The sequence below is a fragment of the Erigeron canadensis genome, chromosome 5 (assembly GCF_010389155.1).
Source record: "Erigeron canadensis isolate Cc75 chromosome 5, C_canadensis_v1, whole genome shotgun sequence".
In the NCBI taxonomy this organism is placed as follows: domain Eukaryota; kingdom Viridiplantae; phylum Streptophyta; class Magnoliopsida; order Asterales; family Asteraceae; genus Erigeron; species Erigeron canadensis.
Genome location: NC_057765.1, coordinates 28460067 through 28478870, shown reverse-complemented (window position 1 = coordinate 28478870; position 18804 = coordinate 28460067). Strand labels below are relative to the sequence as shown.

The window sequence follows — 18804 nt, the reverse complement described above, 5'->3', positions numbered from 1 at the left end:
GTCATTTATGCTTCTAAATTGTCAGTAGCTTCGTCAAAGATCGCCAATTGCATATGGCTTTCTGATATTTCTGAGACTTTGTAAATATTTAATGTGCCTACTGTCTGTAATTATATCAAAAAAGCTACATGATGAAAGATAACTTACTTATTTTGTTTTCTTTTTAACATTAAGGTGATGTTAATAATATTTATGTTATATCCGTATTATTTTTGTACTCAACTTTTTGACATAGACCTGTCAAACAATTTGCAGAGTTGATATATTTGCATGTAAAAGAATAAACACTGGATGCTGTTCAAAAAAAAAAAAAAAAGAATAAACACTGGCTATCACAATTCACAAATGCGCAAACACAACAAAAATTCTCGTATATAATTTGAAAGATCGCAACTAATATTAAAAAATAACGAATCATGAACTTTTTAATATATTTTTTTCAAAAAAAAAAAAAAAATTAGAAGAAAAGAACAACGAATAGTTAAGGTTTAAAGGATTTTAGGATAGTGACAAGATTGTCATTTGTCAACATCTCACTTCCCCATACTTGCTAATCCAGGGATTGAGGGTTGTTCTACGATACATGCGTAGATATTCACAAGGAAACAAGTAGATATTTACAGGAAAAGAAAAGGTTAATAGCCTAAATCGCCTCATGGATAAGTAAACAAACAATTTCCACCGTTGGAAGGTATATTACATGTTTGACCAATAATTGATCGTTTTCATAAGCTACCTGAATCCAATTTTACAACAATCAACTTTAACCAAATAAACAGCATACATCAGACAGTATTCATAAATTTAGCTTGATAGCAAAAGCTAATCATAGACGTTCAGCACATTAGGCAAGAATCTCCTCCATGTCTGAGTTGATTTTTAGAATGTTTTCATCACTCAGTTTCCATGTCTTGATACGTCCTAATGAATAGGGGAACTGGGAAGCATACTTGAAACCTAAAGAGTCTTGTTTGTCTGCCTTTTTCAAAATAATACAAAACCGCAAATGGGATATGAAAATTGATGGAGCTAAAAGGCCTTTTAATTTAAGTTTTTCATTACATTGGGAACATTGACTGGAATTTGACATGTCATGAAACTGAGACAGGTAAAAACATACATTAATTAATGACCATAGCTTCGGAACTCCCGGCAGCATCTTCAACGATGTTTTTGTTCTCATAAAGCGTCATTCGCATTTCTTCCATCATACTCTTTTGATCTTCCTCAATGGTGTTTTGTAGCTCATCAACCTACATCAAGAAAAAAAACACGAGCATCAATAACACAAAAAATAAAGAAATTCTAGAATAAAAGTGACTAGTCTTTTTTGACTAGTGGCTAACTATGAGAAAGTGACCACTAACCAACATCGTGAACATTAATAAATGAGAGAACCAGTATTCAGGTGCTTTGGCCTTTTGCAACAGGTGAGTTTGATTATGCAGCTATATTATAATACTAAAAACATTCAGAAGCATTAAGTGATTTTCTGCATGTGGTATTTGATCTTCATTTTCCGTCAAAAAGGCTTCGCGCAAAACCACTAAGAAGTGTAGAAATGTGTCTCTTTTGCATATGCATAAAAGGGATAGTTAGGCATGTTTTCTAATATGGGCACAACTCACCTAAATTATTCAAAAAAATTACCTAGTAAAGTATACAGATTATCAAGATCTTCTAAGGTGATATAACAAGTTAGATATGGATTCAAGAAAGAACCTCAAGCTACAATGTGTCATTTGAAAAAAAAAATTAGATCTTATCAAAACCTACTTAGAGTATATAATCAGGAAACTATTTTATTTTCAGGCATATCTATTTTAGTCAAAAAGAACAACAAAATAAAATTCATTAAGATATGTACAGCATATAGTATATCAAATTACATTTTAAAAAATGAAGAAAGTACATACCACATGCAACAGAAGAGCAAATTGCTTTTTACGAAGCTCAAGTGTGCTGGAACTTGCAGTATTCTCGGCTTCCAAAGCAGCGATCTCCATCTCCAATTGATTAATCAGCTTCTGTGTATCAGATCTTGGCGTTTGAGCAGCAATCAACTTCCTAATCGTCTCACATTCCTCCTTATGCTTCCTCTCAACCTTACTCGCCTCAAGTTGCTTTTTCAAATCTTCAATATCATCTTGTGCTTCCACTATCTTCCTATTAATCTCGTCATTCAACTCATTAAAATTCTCCTTTTCTCTAACATTTGCATCAATAACCGCCTTTGTCTTCACCAACGGAAGCTCAAAAGTTTTCAATTCCTGTAAAAACACCTTCGCAAGCCTCTCACAATCAGCGTAATTGTCTGCATCCTTTTCGGCTTCAACAGCAAAAGCTGTAAACTTCTTTTGAAGTTTTCTCAACGGAGGTTCACCTCGTGTAGTTGTTGTTCGAGTGAGAAGCCGATGTTTAATGATTAAGTCATCCTCTAAGGGTCCAAATGCAAAATGTCCCATTGTTTCTCCTCTGCCGCTAACTTTCCTAGCTTTCATCGTTTAGCTCAATGATTTTCCACTGAAATTCAATTACACGATAAAGGTAAATAAACGAACAAGAACGTGACATCACATCAAATGAGTCGATACTCAAATCACTTGTAACAAAGTTCGAGACGGTATCCGACATTATAACGTAACCGAATCAACTTAAATCATCTAGCAACAACAAACCTAACTTCTTCCATCATTTACAATATAAAAGGAAAAAAAAAACAAAAACAGTTAACTAATTAATGTAAGAAAACTAATAGGTAAGAATAAAATGCATCTAACTAACTTCTAAGAATCAGATTTGACTAACTAAATAACTAATTTTCAAAAACCCTAAATTAATCACATACAGAAATACAGTTATAATAAAAACATATTGTATATATATACATAGAGATAAAATTTAGGGTTTGAAGAATAACAAGCAGTTAGTTAAAATGAAATATATATTTATAATATTGATAAGGAAGGTGGATTGAATGAAAAGCTTACCTCCGATGACGGAATGAGGGGAAGTCGGTGGATGAAAAAAATGGGATCTCTCTGTGTACGAGTTCAGGTCGAATTTACAGGTCTTCGAAATTTCGTGAAGGCCTACAACACAGTACGGAAGCTCGACACTTTAATTTTCAATAATGTATAACTTTGTTGTTATCTTTTGGTACATTCAAGTATTCAACAGAGAAAAAAATAATAATAATGAAGCGATTTTAAGATAAAAAGTAAATTGTATTTTTAGTCCCTGGATTAGTTAAATTTTGCATTTTCTATACAGGCAGGTTATTTCACATAATATTTTTAAAGGAATTGGAATTTGTCAAAGAAATTAGAATTTAAAAGAATTAGAATCTGAAAATTTGGTTGACAGAATTCAATAGAGTTCACTTAAATGTTAAATATAAACTTCATCAAATGACAAAATTAATCTTTGGTATATTTTTATAATATGATTTCCTTTTCATTTCAATAAAAAATATTTTCATTTTATACTAATAAAAATAATATGCAAATTAAAGTATATAATGGACCAAACACATTTTTTTCACAAGCCATCTACATCTACACATCTACCTACTTTCTCTACACACACAACAATAATCTATCACGAAGTTTCATTAAGAAGGCAATTAGTAATTCAAAAAAAAAAAAAACACATACGTTTCTTTCTTTCGACATACAAACAAACAAACTTACATCTTTCAGCCAGCAGCATCCATTTTCATCGTCCCTGAGCAAGAATGGCGGCAGCCGAAAAAACTACAACGGGAGCCGGAATATTGGTAAGGAGCAGAGGTAACCGGAATACGCATCAATGGTGGTGGTAGATGATGACGATGGTTAATATCAGACGGCACATCAAATCAAATTTTAAAAGCAAAAGTTTTATTTATGTTGGTGTTTATTTGAAAGGGGGCATTTTGGTAAACAAAAGTGAATTCTTTAGGGCGTGTTTGGTTCAAAAAATATTTCTGTAAGGAATGAATCTATCAAAGGAATTAGATTCCGAATGAATGGAATTTGATGGAATATTTTTTGTTTTCTTAAAATTCAAGAGAATGAAGGAATGAAATTCCATCTAATAAGCCCAAGGAATAAAGATTCCGTCAAATTCCCATGGTATGAAATTCTATCATCTTTTGACAAACATACTACTGAATGCAATTTAATTCTAATTCCATCAAATTCCATCAGAATCTGTGAACCAAACGCGCCCTTATAATGTTATAGATTCCATCAATTTAGTGAAGAAATTGTGAATTCCATGAATCAAGAAATTTGATGAAATTTTTTAAATTCCAATTCCATTCATATTCTAACCAAACAAAGGAAAAGAATGGAATTTAGATTCCAATTCCTAAGATTTCCAAGGAATTCCATGAATCAAAAATCCCCTTAAAGTCGGCTAATTCTTTTAATTGTGGTCAATACTCGTAATTTACCCACGTATTTTCACGGGTACACTTTTATACGACAAAAATTTGGATACAAATAATCTATGATAGTATTAGAGCAAATACATTTATGTCAAATTTTCAACCAAATTAAGAAAGGGCAAACAAATATATAAAATTAAGAAAAATAATATATAAGAACCATAAGAATAATAAGACATATAAAACATAAAACAAACCAATAAATATATTAATGCATATAATGACATTCTGATAACGACAATAATACAATATGGTATCTTACCTATAATATTACATTAACGTAAGATATAATAATGATGAAAGTTATTGTAAACTAAAAAAAATTATATATAACGAAATAGAAGAATGAAAAAGATACTGTTTTATTAAAAGGGATAGTATTTATACTGCCGGCAGTTATATTTTTCGTAACTGCAAGCCTTAAATTCATGGGGTGGGGGCGGTTATTTATTTAATCATGTGATAAACAAAGAAGAGGATGTGAGAGCAGTACAATACTTTTTTACTGCCAGCAGTACTGATCATTACCCCTTTATTAAAACATAAGAACCCGAAAAATATGTGAAATTTGTTTAATAAAAACATGAGAATCAAAAAGTTTTGTGTGAAACAAAAGTTAAAAGATTGAAACTTTAAGAGTTAAAAAATGAACAGACACAAAGTCGTGTTAAAAGTTAAGAAGTTAAAATTTTAAGGTTTAAAAATAAAATTGATAGCGGTAAAAGAAAATGTTGTACTTTAAGCTTGAAAACTTGTATTATTCATATTGCTTAAGAAAGTTGTACTTTAATGGAATAGTTGTAAATTTCATGTTGTTTTTTAAAAATATATAATGACATCTAATTTTCTCGTACATTAACATTGGGCAATAAGTGTACCTCGTACATTTCGTCACATTTTTATCTACTCCGAATGTTGGTGATGGTATGACAATAAAGTCTTGAAACATAAAATTTCACCCTCTCATATATTTTCTTCAAATTGATTGTAAGATGAAACTAACTTTCACCCATTATGATATTTCATCTTTGATGTCCCTTCCTTGACTTCAAAACAAGTACTAGTTTTCAATGTTGATGCAACTTGGAGAATCATTATCGTATTACGCAGGGACGGAGCCAGAACTTTTTTTGTGAGGGGGCAAATTTAAAAGTCTCTTATTATATTTATTAAAGTTATCTTTGATGGGAAAAAATTTTTTAAACAAAAATTAACTCTCAACGAAAAATTTAGAAAAAATGGACCCTTAAAATAATTTCGTCTGAGTGCCAGTTATGAGAACATTTATCTTTAACTTGAACATTGTTCTTTGCAATTTTAGAGCATGTGATAAATTTTGATACAATTACCCAAACAAATAAAACACTTTTTTCAACTTCTTTTTTTCAACTTCGTTAAAAATCAAAATAACCGAAGATTTTTACTTTACCGATAGAAGATTTTATCTCAAAACTAATGCTCCCAACATAAGTAACATACTTCCAAAGAAGAGGCTTATGACAACGATGGTGACATTTTTATGTATAATGTATTTTCTGTTTATTGTTACGAGTATTATTTAGGAATAAAACTATAAATATACCTCTAAAAAATTACACTGTACCAAAATTGGAATGGGGGCAGTGCCCCCATTGTGGTGCCGTCCCTAGTATTACGATATCGAAGGAAGTATTCGGTTTGATTCAACTTAGACAGTTATAATATGACCCAACTTAAAAACAAAAAACCTTAAGTAATTTTCACACTATTTGTCTTCAATAATTTAAGCTAATACATTCTTTTGTCAGCATAAATATAAACTTTAAGGTTATTTGTAAAGTTATTTGTAAATTCATTATTACCTTTAATAATGTGTTAAGTTGTTATCATTTTCTAAATCGATAACTATATATATATATATATACGGGGAAAGATCAGGTACTGCATACAATATCTATATTAAGTAAAACAAGGGGGATTATGTAAAATTCAAGAGGAGGTTAAATAAAATCCAGGGAGTGCCATGTATGTTTATCAAATTCAAAAGTTTAATTTGTAAGTTTTTTTAAAGTAACAGTATCTAAGCTTAGGTAAAGTCTGCAGTATGAATCATTTTCCTTATATCTATCTATCTATCTATCTATCTATCTATCTATATATATATAAATATTAAAATAGTAGTTAAACAAGCCTTTTAAAGCATTCTTCAAACTTAAAGCTATTCTAAAAAATTGCCATGTAGGATTCATCCTATGTGCCATCTTCATAACTTTTTAAACAATATTTATCTTACTTTATGCAAAAATATATAAAATTTATTAAAAATAATAAGCATTTTATAAGAGATTAAAATGAAAATATGATTCCATAATCTTCTTAATATTATTTCTAAAAGTAGGAAATCTCGAAAACATCAATTTTTCAAAACTTGAACTTTTAAATCTCCATTATTTTAAAAAGATTTGTTCTTATTCATTCACAAAATATTTATCTATATATCTATTTAAAAATGTTTTTTACATGTATAAATACCAAACAGGTTCATTACTTTTTATTCTTTGAATTTTGATATTTTGCTTTTTATGTGTTCTTTATTAAATTGATGTCCTCTTTTGTTTTAGAATAATTTTGATTACGACCATTAAAATTGTGATTATATATTTTTCATATTTTATGTATTTTTTTTCATTATGAATACAAGTTTTTTTATGTTACTCTATGTTGAGGATTTTAAGCCCACGCATTAAGATTTATAGTTATATATAACGAATTGCAATTTAAAATGTTTGTATCAAACTTTTACTAAATGATTTGTCAACAACTGCGCATCGCGCGGGTAACAAACCTATTATATATATATATAAAAGAAATGATTAATTCTCTTAAAAATTAGCTTAAAAATCATTCTAAAAGCTTTAAAACATGACAAATATTATCCACTAATTTTGTTTCCTAATTTCATCCCATGATTTCGTCACATGTCTCAATTTAATAGTTAAGAGAATTTTTAGGCTATTGTTTTAGAAAGATTTATCATCACCCATATATACATGATAAATATGAATATAAATTTATAAATATAAATAAAAAAAATGCTAATTAAAGCCAACATGTATAAAAAATTGTATATTTTCACATAAAAACCCTTAAATTTTATGATAGGTGTATTTAAATAAAATTTATTTATTTTTTTGAAATTTTGTTATAAATAAAATAAATAATAAATAGTGTGAAAATAAATCTGGAGAACGTGGCTGCTGAAAACACAACATAGAAATAAGATAGATAGATAATAAATATAAAAAAAGACACAGACAAAAAAAAAACCCAATCAAAATCTCCCTGTTTGTGTCGTCTACTGCTGCTGCTAAACTTTTGATTCCGATCAGAAAACAACAAGAAAGGGGACAATGGTGGGCTGTTGTCCGCCGATGGATCTTTTCCGATCAGAGCCTATGCAATTAGTACAAGTCATCATTCCCATCGAATCTGCTCATGCTACTGCTTCTTACCTCGGTGATGTCGGCCTCATTCAATTCAAAGATGTATATACATATTTCTATCTCTATCTCTATATATTTCTTATCCCCATTTCTAAAACTTATACTTCTTGTTGGTGATATATATATATACACATAAATTGATTCATTAATTATTATTATAATATTATATACATATCACTTGATTATTAGAGATATAAGTTGTGTTGCCAAAAGTTGTGCATAGAGGTTTTTTTTGGATAAAGTTGGGAACTTGGGTGTGTGCATCACATTTTCGTGCACAAATGAAAAGCCATGATGAAAAAAATGTTTTTTTTTATTTCTTGGGTGAGAAAACCGATTAATCGATGCAGAAACAAGTATTTTCGATACGGATTTGGTTCATTGGACTTATGATGATAATAATCATTTCTAGCGGAACGCACCGCTATACATATTGAACTTGTATAAAGTTGTTAAAAAGGTTTTTATTGAAAATAAGATGAAATTATTCTTTCTACGTTCTTAGTATAGTCCTCAACGAGGATATGTTTTTGTTCATAGTGTGGTTCTAATTTTTTTATTTGTTATTGTATAAATACAGCTGAATGCAGAAAAAAGTCCTTTCCAGCGGACATATGCCGGCCAGGTAAATTCCTTTTTTCTATAAAGGTTTTAAAAAGCTGCTGATTGGTACCGTATTGAGTCTGAAATTAGATTATATGATTTGATATATGGAAGTTAGTTATGAAAAATGTAACCTTTGATTAAAATTGGCATATAACAGTATACACCAAATGCTAGAGATACAAACATGTTACGAAAAAATATATTAACAAATGCACGGAAAACTTTAGCTCGGACATATGTTTTTTTCATTGCCTCTCTTTTCTTTAAGGTTTTAACTTTTAATAAGATGCTTATTATTACAACCTGCTAAGGTTCAAGTTATATGAATGCTTTGTCTTTTGGAAATTGTAAGGTTTGGAATTGGTATAAATTAGCTTCAGGCTTGTTAATAATCGATGCACTAGACTCTAATTTGATATAGCAATATAAATAGTTGCATATCCACTTGACTTGAGAATTTCCTAACGTATAATACTATAATGTAATGGAACCATAGGTAATGTGGCTATGCATTTTTCTTTGCATATTTTTCTTGTCTCACATACAAGGTCTTTTTTGTGTATACAAGTAGCTTAGGTTTAAGATATGTATATGTTTTATATAACACGAGAAGAATCTGTGATAATTGTACTACTATGTGACAGTTACAAGTTTAGACATGGGAAGAAACAAATATATGGACTTTCTTTGTAATGTGATACAACTTCACCATCAACTTTAGCGAGTTTATATGAAAGATTTGTTACACTTTTCTGACATTCATTCTTGACAGAATTTGTAAACTTTTGTATCCATGCGATGTATAACCCACTGATTGACATAACATTATTGTTTATTAAAAAAGTGTCTAAGAAAAAGTATTTTGTAATATTATATTGTTATTAATAAATAATTATAGCCAGAATTAAAATCTTCCATAATTATAGGAAATGGAAATATGTTGCGGAATAGAATTATGAATAGGAATGGCAAAAAATTGGACTAGATTATTGTCAACAGGGAAAAGTTTTAGGTTGAGTATGGGAGAGAACATGGTAATGATAATGTACCCGTGGGCTTAATGGGTTTGGGGTAATTTAGAAGATTAGATTTGGCTGTTGAAGAAGATAACAAGGGATAAAAGACATAAATTTCTTTATGAGATCATCACTTGAGGGCATTTAACGTAAAGTTATTAACAGAGTTAGCCTATAACCTGTAATCGGACAAAACGACATCTATGAGGATGTCTGTTGTAATCAAAATTCTTGGGGTGGTGAAAACTGAAAAAAGGGCAAACCACAAGGACGATCCGTCTAATGTACCCTAATTATATTATCTGTGGTGGCTTTTGCATATACAATATAAAATTATGCGTATAAATTGAACTCAAGCACACACTTGTCATGTGTATCAGGTCCATTGTTTGAAATCTTGTGTCAAAATGGTTTGGATGGCGTATTTGTTTAGGGATTATAGTTTATATGTTCCCGTTACTTTGAACTTATAATAGTGGGAATCTGATTTAAGTTGCTTTTAATTGTGAAGATCAAAAGATGTGCAGAACTGGCTCGGAAGCTGCGTTTCTTTAGAGATCAAATGTCAAAGGCAGATGTTAAACCATCAGCAAAGTCTGAAGGCAAAATTGACCTTAATCTGGATGACGTGGAGGTATAAACAAGTTTTTATATGCATGCGTAAATTACAACTATGTATATAACTAACATATTCTTCTCTGTTCTAATTTGTTAGGTGAATCTTGGAGAACTTGAAGCTGAGCTTGTTGAAATCAACGCAAACAATGAGAAGTTGCAGCGTGGCTATAATGAGCTTGTAGAATATAAGCTTGTTCTGCAAAAGGTATATCTTACCTCTAAGCCGCAGAGTCACAGACTTGTAATGTTATATATTTCATATTTAAGAGAAAGTTATAAATAGAGTTCGCTAGGTAATAGTATGAGCGCTCAATCTTGCTGTTTCGCTAAGTTCAAACTGTGTCACAGGCTGGGGAGTATTTCAAAGTGGCTCAAAGCCGAGCTTTAGCTCAGCAGGGAGAACTTTCATCAGATCAGACTGCTGAAGAATCTTTGGAAACTCCTTTACTGAAAGATCAGGTACATACATCAATCTGATATTTGCATTATTGCGATAGGCTCGACAAGTAATTCATTCTTTGTTATTTTTATGTGTAGGAATCAACAGTTGATCCAGGGAAACAAGTAAAGTTGGGGTTCCTTACTGGCCTTGTGCCCAAAGGCAGATCCTTGGCTTTCGAGAGGATTCTGTTCCGTGCTACAAGGGGAAATGTATTTCTTAGGCAGTCTTCCGTGGAAGAAGCTGTGACTGATCCTAGTTCAGGAGAAAAGGTTCATAATATGTTACTTTACATCTTTAATATCTGACATTATTTTTCCTGATTTTTATGGCATATATGTTGTTTCATGAAAGTATATAGGGCTTTGTTAATATTTCTCATGTTCATGATATCTGCTGAAGATATAGAGGGTATATAACTAAAATTAGTTTTTGGATCATAAATTTATTTTCTTAATGCACAAGAGTACATCTGGCTATAATTCTATTAGTTCAAACCCAAGCGTCATTTTTGTTATCCCCTTTTCTATTTTCGTTTTGTATGCTGAACTGAGCCCATATCATTCTTTATTGACACTTATAAACGATTACGTTCTTCTTGTAGAAGTAAAATAATTTGTAACTTCTATGTCCACAAGTTACATATATTCCACACCTGGTTGCAGCAATTACCTAATACTGACATCTTACACAAAATCTATGATGGACTTGTTAACTTTTCGTCTTTTTGCTTAACCTTTGACAAGTATGATGTTAGCATATATTCATCTTTTGATTATATTGTTAGAAAAACTGTCAGTAACACGTTTATTCGGTACTTCTATTAAAACTGACTACTGTTGTATAGGTTGAGAAAAATGTTTTTGTGGTATTCTTTTCTGGAGAAAGAGCCAAGAGCAAAATTCTTAAGATATGTGAAGCTTTTGGAGCTAACCGCTACCCTTATGCAGAAGATTTGAGCAAACAGGCCCAAATGATAACTGAGGTACACAACATTTTTCCTCCTCTCATTCTGTTGTTAAATATTAAATTTTATAGGATTAATTATTGCATAAGAAGGTTAAGCAGTTGGAACATTCTCTCCTTTATACAGTGTTCTATATTCTTTGCTGGACCATGCTTTTATCAAATATCTCTAATGTCCAGGCTTACGTTGTATATTATGTAGTAAGTAATATATCATGACGAACATATCATTTCATTTTAAAGGATTTAATATTCACTCTGATTGCTTGTTCTATTTGGGCTACATAAGACATAAGCTAGTTTAATTCTGTGGAAATAGTTTGTTTACTGTAATGGTCTAACAAATATATAAGGGTATACCCGATCAGTCATATCTCACTAACCTTGCATTAGACATCAGCTTTTAAAGAAACCCCTTTGTGGATGTTTAATGCCTATCATCTGCTTAAGTGGCCTACATGGAGACTTTTAGTTGCCTGATATTTACGGATTGGATTTCAAACTTTCGTCTCTTGAGAGTTTGGTCTCATCTAAAACTGACCTGACCTTTTCTCATATGATTGGCTCTCAGGCTGTCAGCAAATACACTGATGATGTAAACTGTCACTTTCCAGGTATCTGGAAGGCTATCTGAACTAAAGACAACGATAGAGGCTGGACTTTTGCACCGCGGCCAATTGTTGGAAACTATTGGAAAACAATATGAACAATGGAGTGACCTGGTATGTTCAGTAATATTCTCTTGTTAAAATTTGCACGTGTCTGTGTGTTTTTCTTGTATGGATAACTGAACTTCCTTATGTTGCAATTGCAAGGTCCGGAAGGAGAAATCTATTTATCACACGCTAAACATGCTTAGCTTTGATGTCACAAAGAAGTGTCTTGTGGCTGAAGGGTGGAGTCCTGTATTTGCAACGCAACAGGTTTGAGTCTATACCTTATATGCTTTGTTTATTGAGGTGGCAATAGTAGCCCATTTACCATAGCTGTGCTGGTTTGGATTGTTTTGTAATGGGTCAAACAGGTTAGCTAAAAGATTTAACCAAAGGATATGGTCAAGTGGGTTGAACTGGTCAAAAATCATCTTAAGTGTTGTAGAATGCATAAACCGTCCATATTATTGATGAATAGTTGAATTATCATTGTAAACCACCTTTAAGGTGGCCTAGTGATTAGGCATCCTAATGTCCCCACAAGAGATCTCAAGTTCAAACCTCACTAGGTAAAAATCTTGGGTGGCGGATTTTAAGTGCGGTCCTTTTTTGGCTATACATACATTTTCACAAAGAAACTGCCCAAGACTAACGATTGTAGATGCCTCTTCACAACAATTGTAATGCAGAAAATACCAATTCAAATTCTTGAAGAGGCAGAGTTAAATAGAATTTCTTTTTTCTTGTGATTTCTGTTAATTATGTTATATCTATATCTATTTAGTTTAGATTTCTAGATATTTTCGGAAATGGTCATGGGTATAGCCCTGTTTGGACACGTATATCCGAGTCAAAGACTTGCCTTTCCCGGGTAGCTTAGAACAAGGAAAACCTCGTCCGTTTACCTGTCTAGTTGGATCCTCTCATTGTAATTATAGAAATCTGCAATCATGCTGTTTAACAGTTGACTAATTTAACATCCAAAATAGCAGGAAGGAAAGTGTTCCAGATCAGCCAATCTAACCCAACACATTTTGGCTGCACTTAAAAGTTACCAATCTTGGGCTGAACCTGTTCAGAGTCTTACCTAGCCCAGCTATTAGTCAAAAGTCACTTAACTGTTTAGTTGGATCAGTATATTGTTGACCTGGTTGCAGCATGAATCAACGTAATTTATCTTAAATATATTTTGCCAAGAAACTGTTATTATATGTCCCTTCCCTTCCTTCGTTTTTTGCAGATCCAGGATGCACTGAATCAGGCTACAATTGACTCCAAATCACAAGTTGGTGCCATTTTCCAAGTTTTGCACACGAAAGAGTTGCCTCCAACCTATTTCCGGACAAATAAATTTACCTCGTCCTTTCAAACAATTGTTGATGCTTACGGGTAAGTATCCTCCGGCATCTTACGTGTCTGAGATTCATGAAGAATTTCTTCTTTATATCTCTGCAGTTGTTTTTCTTTTGTTTTCCATCCTTGGTGAATAATTTGCCTCATACATAGACACATAGTATGAATCTAGTACATCCTAAATCAGTAAGCATTTTATCTAATCTTGTTGCAGTGTTGCTAAATACCAAGAAGCAAATCCTGGAGTGTATACTGTTGTTACATTCCCATTTCTGTTTGCCGTAATGTTTGGTGATTGGGGACATGGCATATGCATTCTGCTAGCGACATTATATTTAATATTCAAGGAAAAGAAATACTCAAGTCAGGTAACTAGTATTTGCTGTTGGATGTCAATATTTATTATTTACAGACATAGATGATACTTATATCTAAAATTTTTTGATATAAAGTTGTAAACTTTTACATTTAAAATAGCTACCAACTACTTTTTGCTGCTGTTATGGCAAAAGACATTATCCTAATTCCTAAGTTGATGGCAAAAATCTTATGCATCTTTAATGCAGTAGTAAATTCATTAAGATGAAAAGTTGAAATTTATACCAACAAGCAAAACTATTCATCTATACTTTTGCCTTCAGTGATCTTTTGCATTCTGCTTGAAGCCTGAATTTAATGTATCTATATAAATTCAGAAACTTGGAGACATAATGGAGATGACTTTTGGGGGTCGCTATGTTATATTGTTGATGGCACTTTTTTCAATCTACACGGGTTTGATTTATAATGAGTTCTTCTCAGTTCCATTCGAGCTTTTTAGTCCCTCAGCGTATGCTTGTCGTGATGCTGCATGCAGGTACAATCCCCCTAAACCCTGTTGCCTATTTTATTATTTGTTTGTTGCAAGACCAAAACAAGAGAGAAACTTACTGTAACCTACAACTTTCTGTTGGACTAAAGAAATATACAAAGCTCATTCACATAGATGTGCAAGTGCACATACAAAGAAAAGGAAAAAGAGTTACATACTTACCACTGATTGTTTTCTATATTACATGTACTGTATATTCTCAAAACATTGTAAATTTGTTTAGTATCACTTTCTTTTCTCTTTATGGAGACAAGGGAGTGACCATTTACTTCAATCATCTTATTAGCTTCTTAATTTTCTGTTCACTCTATTCATATACGCCTGTTTTACTGCAGCGAGGCCACCACCATTGGCTTGATAAAAGTGCGTGATACATACCCATTTGGTGTGGATCCTGCATGGCATGGGAGTCGCAGTGAATTGCCATTTCTCAACTCATTGAAAATGAAAATGTCGATCCTCATTGGGGTTGCACAAATGAACCTTGGAATAATACTCAGCTTTTTCAATGCTCTGTACTTTCGGAATCCCGTTAATATCTGGTGAGTTTAGATTCCAAATTCATTTATTTATTAATGAATTTGTATCTAACTGACTCGTGTTAAGGTTTCATAGATTGTTTATATGATACCAAGTTAACAGATATCATTTTCAAACTGCTCTAAAGTTGCTAGATTTGTTTGTACCCACCCCTCACCTGTATATTATTCACTGATGATTTTTTTCTAAATCTGCAAACTCCAGGTTCCAATTTATTCCCCAGATGATCTTTTTGAATGGTCTGTTTGGTTACCTTTCCCTCCTTATCATTGTAAAGTGGTGCACTGGCTCCAAAGCTGATTTATACCATGTAATGATATACATGTTCCTTAGCCCCACTGATGATCTCGGTGAAAACCAGCTTTTTGCAAACCAGAAGACAGTTCAGGTTTGATTCTTCTATCCAAAGTAGTTTTCTTTAAGAAGTGTAAAGATGTGCAGGCCAAGCTGCTAGAGTAACAGGTTTAAACGGGTGTTCTATGGTATGGTTTATGTGCACCCAAAACAATGGTTTTCTACTTTTTCTGTATTTACTTTTAAATAAGTTGTGTGCTTTGTATCATAATATAATGTCAATAAGTTAAAAGAAGGTATCTTGTTGTTGGCACATAAAATACGCTTTGGGCAACTCTCAACTCGTTTGACCTGTTACCTTTTTAGCAAACTTTTATATTTTACCAATTTGATCTGTAGAAATATTATACATTAACCCGTTTCTATTTGAATGGGTTGATATTGATACCTACACTTTATCTTGGCATTTTTTGGATGTTTGATGTATGTATGCAATAGTGTTGGTATATACTTAGATCTTAATAACTGATACTAATTGTTTCATTACCAGCTTGTGCTACTACTGCTGTCCCTAATTGCTGTTCCATGGATGCTGCTACCTAAGCCTTTTATTTTAAAGGCACAACATAACAGGGTATATCTTGTTTTCTACACTAAAGCATGTTTCTCTGTTTCTTTTACAAACTGTGTCTGACAATCATACTATTTAACACCTATCTTTTCCACTTCGTTTTCATTTCCTTACAGACACACCAAGGCGAGTCCTACACACCTCTCGAAAGCACAGATGACTCCCTGCAGGTGGAGGCAGCTCATGATCCACATGATCACGAAGAATTTGAATTCAGTGAAGTATTTGTTCATCAACTCATTCATACAATTGAGTTTGTACTTGGGGCAGTTTCAAATACAGCTTCATACCTTCGTTTATGGGCACTCAGGTATCTTTCTTAATTGTGTTACTGCTTTAAAGCAAGTGATATAGATACTGTGAATGTTTTTGTCACTATACACATTTGTCCACTCGATCTTTATTTTTTGGTTTCCCGAGATTCTTGAGTACATCTGCTGCATCTGACATCATATCTGACTATGAGAAAGTTCGACGGATTTTGTATTCTGCATCATTTTTTAGGGGGCCTTACATTGTTTATTAATTAAGACAATTTTCTGTCTTCGGTTTTGATTTTAGTTAGTAAATTACTTCGCATAACTGGTGTTAATTTCTAAATCTTATGTTTGATACTGATTACCAATATCATACTGCAATTATACAAGCTTAATATGATCATCTACTTTTATGTAGTAATGTTTACAGTTAATGCATTTATCTTTCAGCTTGGCACATTCGGAATTGTCAACTGTGTTCTATGAGAAGGTTCTTCTTCTTGCTTGGGGGTAAGTTGTCTCTTCTTTTGACTACCAATGGTTCTAGCTGTTTTTCGAGTTTGTCCAATAGTTCGGTAGTCTTTTTTCTGCTCAACTTACGTAGTTTGGATGATTTGTCGATGTTCATTGAAAATATGCTTTGCGGACAAAAAAAATGAATTCCAGTTCTGTTCCAGATTTAATGAGCCTTCTTAATTCAAATCTCCATCCTTTTTTCTCATATTTTCTTACTAATGTTTAATTCCACATATCTTTCCTAGTGATGAATCAGAATAACCACTCTTAGTAAATTAAATTACTGCCTTTTAAAATGGGTGGGCCAAAGGCTTGTCGATTTTTGGGGAAGTAACAATTCGCTCAAGGAAAAATGCCAGTTTGTATGCATCTGTTCTCACAAAAGGATATTTATAGCATGCCATACTTCTTTTGGTTGTCAGTGATTTATAAGAAATCCAAGATGGGCTTTTTGTAGTCAGAGCTTTGACATTTTCCCACTATGGGTTCTGGATTTTTTTAGGGGGGGTTTAAAACTTTTACCCTTTTGGTCTATTCTAGCTGCTGTTTATATATATATATATATAGTTATCATATCACATCATATCATATCAATTGCTTCAGATCAAGATATTTTGCTAAAAGGATTACATGTCAATGGGAGTGGGTTAATTGGGTTGGAAGTCTCCAAAAGTCTACCTTTAATGTATTTAAACTCCCAAGTTGGTTTTTGTTTCAGAAGATTTAGATTAATGTTGTAAATATTAGACAGCATTATCATCGTAGGATTGTAGGAACATATACTAATGGTGTTTTATATTTATTAAAATATATAACTTTAATCACAAGTTAGTTATTTATGGTTGGATGAGGAGTGTTTGCTAGTTGATATGACCTCACCCGAAACTCACTGTACTAAGAAATGGTCAACTTTGAACCTAAACCCATTTTGATATGTTACCTGAACTACCCAATCCCAACAAGCACGACAAAGATTTCCAGACAATTTTCTTTACTCGACATCTGTTTTTCACACACAGGTATAACAACGTGATCATCCTTATCGTGGGTATCATCGTGTTTATCTTTGCAACCGTTGGGGTGTTGCTAGTGATGGAAACACTCAGTGCCTTCCTACACGCATTAAGGCTCCACTGGGTGGAGTTCCAAAACAAGTTTTATGAAGGAGACGGGTACCTGTTTGCTCCCTTCTCATTTGCGTTACTAGGTGATGAAGAGGAATGATCATATACCATCTTAAAATAAAGAAAAGCCTCATCATACAGCAGTTTGCTGTTGTGCATATTTGCATTTGTAATTTTCCTTCTTGCCCGTTCAATATGAACAATATTTATGTAGATTTGAATCGAGATGGTAACTAGATTGTATTGGGGAAGAGATTTCGCAAGTGAGTGATCATTTTAGCAGCATCGTCTGCTGCTTCCACCATTTTTTTTACCAATAAGAAGCGTTTCAGTGAAAGCATGTGGCTTGAGGCTAATGTGAAGTGCTATAACAATTTGTATGATGAACTTTTAGTAATAAATATTTGTTTATATAAGGAAAGTATTTCATGTCTCGAACCAACACCAAGGTTTTTGGTTGTGCAAAGTCGGTTTTATTTCTAAGAAGTCGAGCTGCAGCAGCATTTCCAGTCCACATGTTTGTTCAAGTCTATGTCGATTTTTTGTTGTTGTTGTTAATATCCATTGAAATGGGCAGTAAATTTTCCTAGCATTTCTCAGTTTTTGCCCTCATTTTTATCTTATTTTATCTTATTCAAAAATACCCATTATTTCTAACCAAACACATTCATTTCACACAAGTGTCATCCTAGAACTTATTTTTGTAAAAAATAAATAAGTCTACGAAATGACCTGGCCAGCTATATTGTGCTAGTACTAGTGTACTACTACTACTTAGTCGACTTAGTGGTCCCGAACATCCGGTCCAGAGGAATGAATGAAAGCTTCCTTTTCACACTTCTGTATTAGCAATTCAAAGTTGACTTTAGATAAACCTCAAAAGTCAATTATCTTTTGGAATAATATGACACATTTGAATTGTCTCCATCTTCTTAAAAAACAAAGTTGAAGCAGTGGCATGGAGAGTGATGGGAATCAGGAAGAGCTTGGGCACCATGAGGTCCTG

At 32.4% G+C, this 18804-nt stretch overlaps 2 protein-coding genes across 2 annotated transcripts; one reads left to right on the top strand and one right to left on the bottom strand.

The window, feature by feature from the left end:
• Nucleotides 1-639: 639 nt before the first annotated feature.
• On the bottom strand, nucleotides 640-3164 carry LOC122599957 (THO complex subunit 7A-like). Its single transcript, XM_043772579.1, has 3 exons — nucleotides 2991-3164; nucleotides 1917-2523; nucleotides 640-1253 (listed from the first exon to the last, which is right to left on the bottom strand). The coding sequence occupies exons 2-3, from the start codon at nucleotides 2499-2501 to the stop codon at nucleotides 1122-1124; spliced, it is 717 nt and encodes a 238-aa protein (XP_043628514.1). The 5' UTR covers nucleotides 2502-2523; nucleotides 2991-3164; the 3' UTR covers nucleotides 640-1121.
• Nucleotides 3165-7695: 4531 nt separating this feature from the next.
• LOC122599772 (V-type proton ATPase subunit a2-like) lies at nucleotides 7696-18219 on the top strand. The gene is made up of 18 exons (XM_043772340.1): nucleotides 7696-7956; nucleotides 8495-8539; nucleotides 10048-10170; nucleotides 10252-10359; nucleotides 10503-10613; nucleotides 10692-10865; nucleotides 11441-11578; nucleotides 12174-12281; nucleotides 12375-12482; nucleotides 13453-13601; nucleotides 13780-13933; nucleotides 14261-14421; nucleotides 14772-14978; nucleotides 15181-15364; nucleotides 15821-15904; nucleotides 16018-16211; nucleotides 16609-16668; nucleotides 17694-18219. Exons 1-18 carry the CDS (start codon nucleotides 7822-7824, stop codon nucleotides 17896-17898), a joined length of 2448 nt encoding a protein of 815 aa, XP_043628275.1. The 5' UTR covers nucleotides 7696-7821; the 3' UTR covers nucleotides 17899-18219.
• Nucleotides 18220-18804: the final 585 nt, after the last annotated feature.

Excerpts from the sequence above, each read along its gene's own strand:
- LOC122599772 (XM_043772340.1), top strand. The coding sequence starts at position 7,822 with ATGGTGGGCTGTTGTCCGCCGATGGATCTTTTCCGATCAGAGCCTATG. Across the intron at positions 10,360-10,502 it reads ATAAGCTTGTTCTGCAAAAG|GCTGGGGAGTATTTCAAAGT; the intron begins GTATATCTTACC and ends ACTGTGTCACAG. Across the intron at positions 12,483-13,452 it reads CTGTATTTGCAACGCAACAG|ATCCAGGATGCACTGAATCA; the intron begins GTTTGAGTCTAT and ends CGTTTTTTGCAG.
- LOC122599957 (XM_043772579.1), bottom strand. The coding sequence starts at position 2,501 with ATGAAAGCTAGGAAAGTTAGCGGCAGAGGAGAAACAATGGGACATTTT. Across the intron at positions 1,254-1,916 it reads TTGCTCTTCTGTTGCATGTG|GTTGATGAGCTACAAAACAC; the intron begins GTATGTACTTTC and ends TTCTTGATGTAG.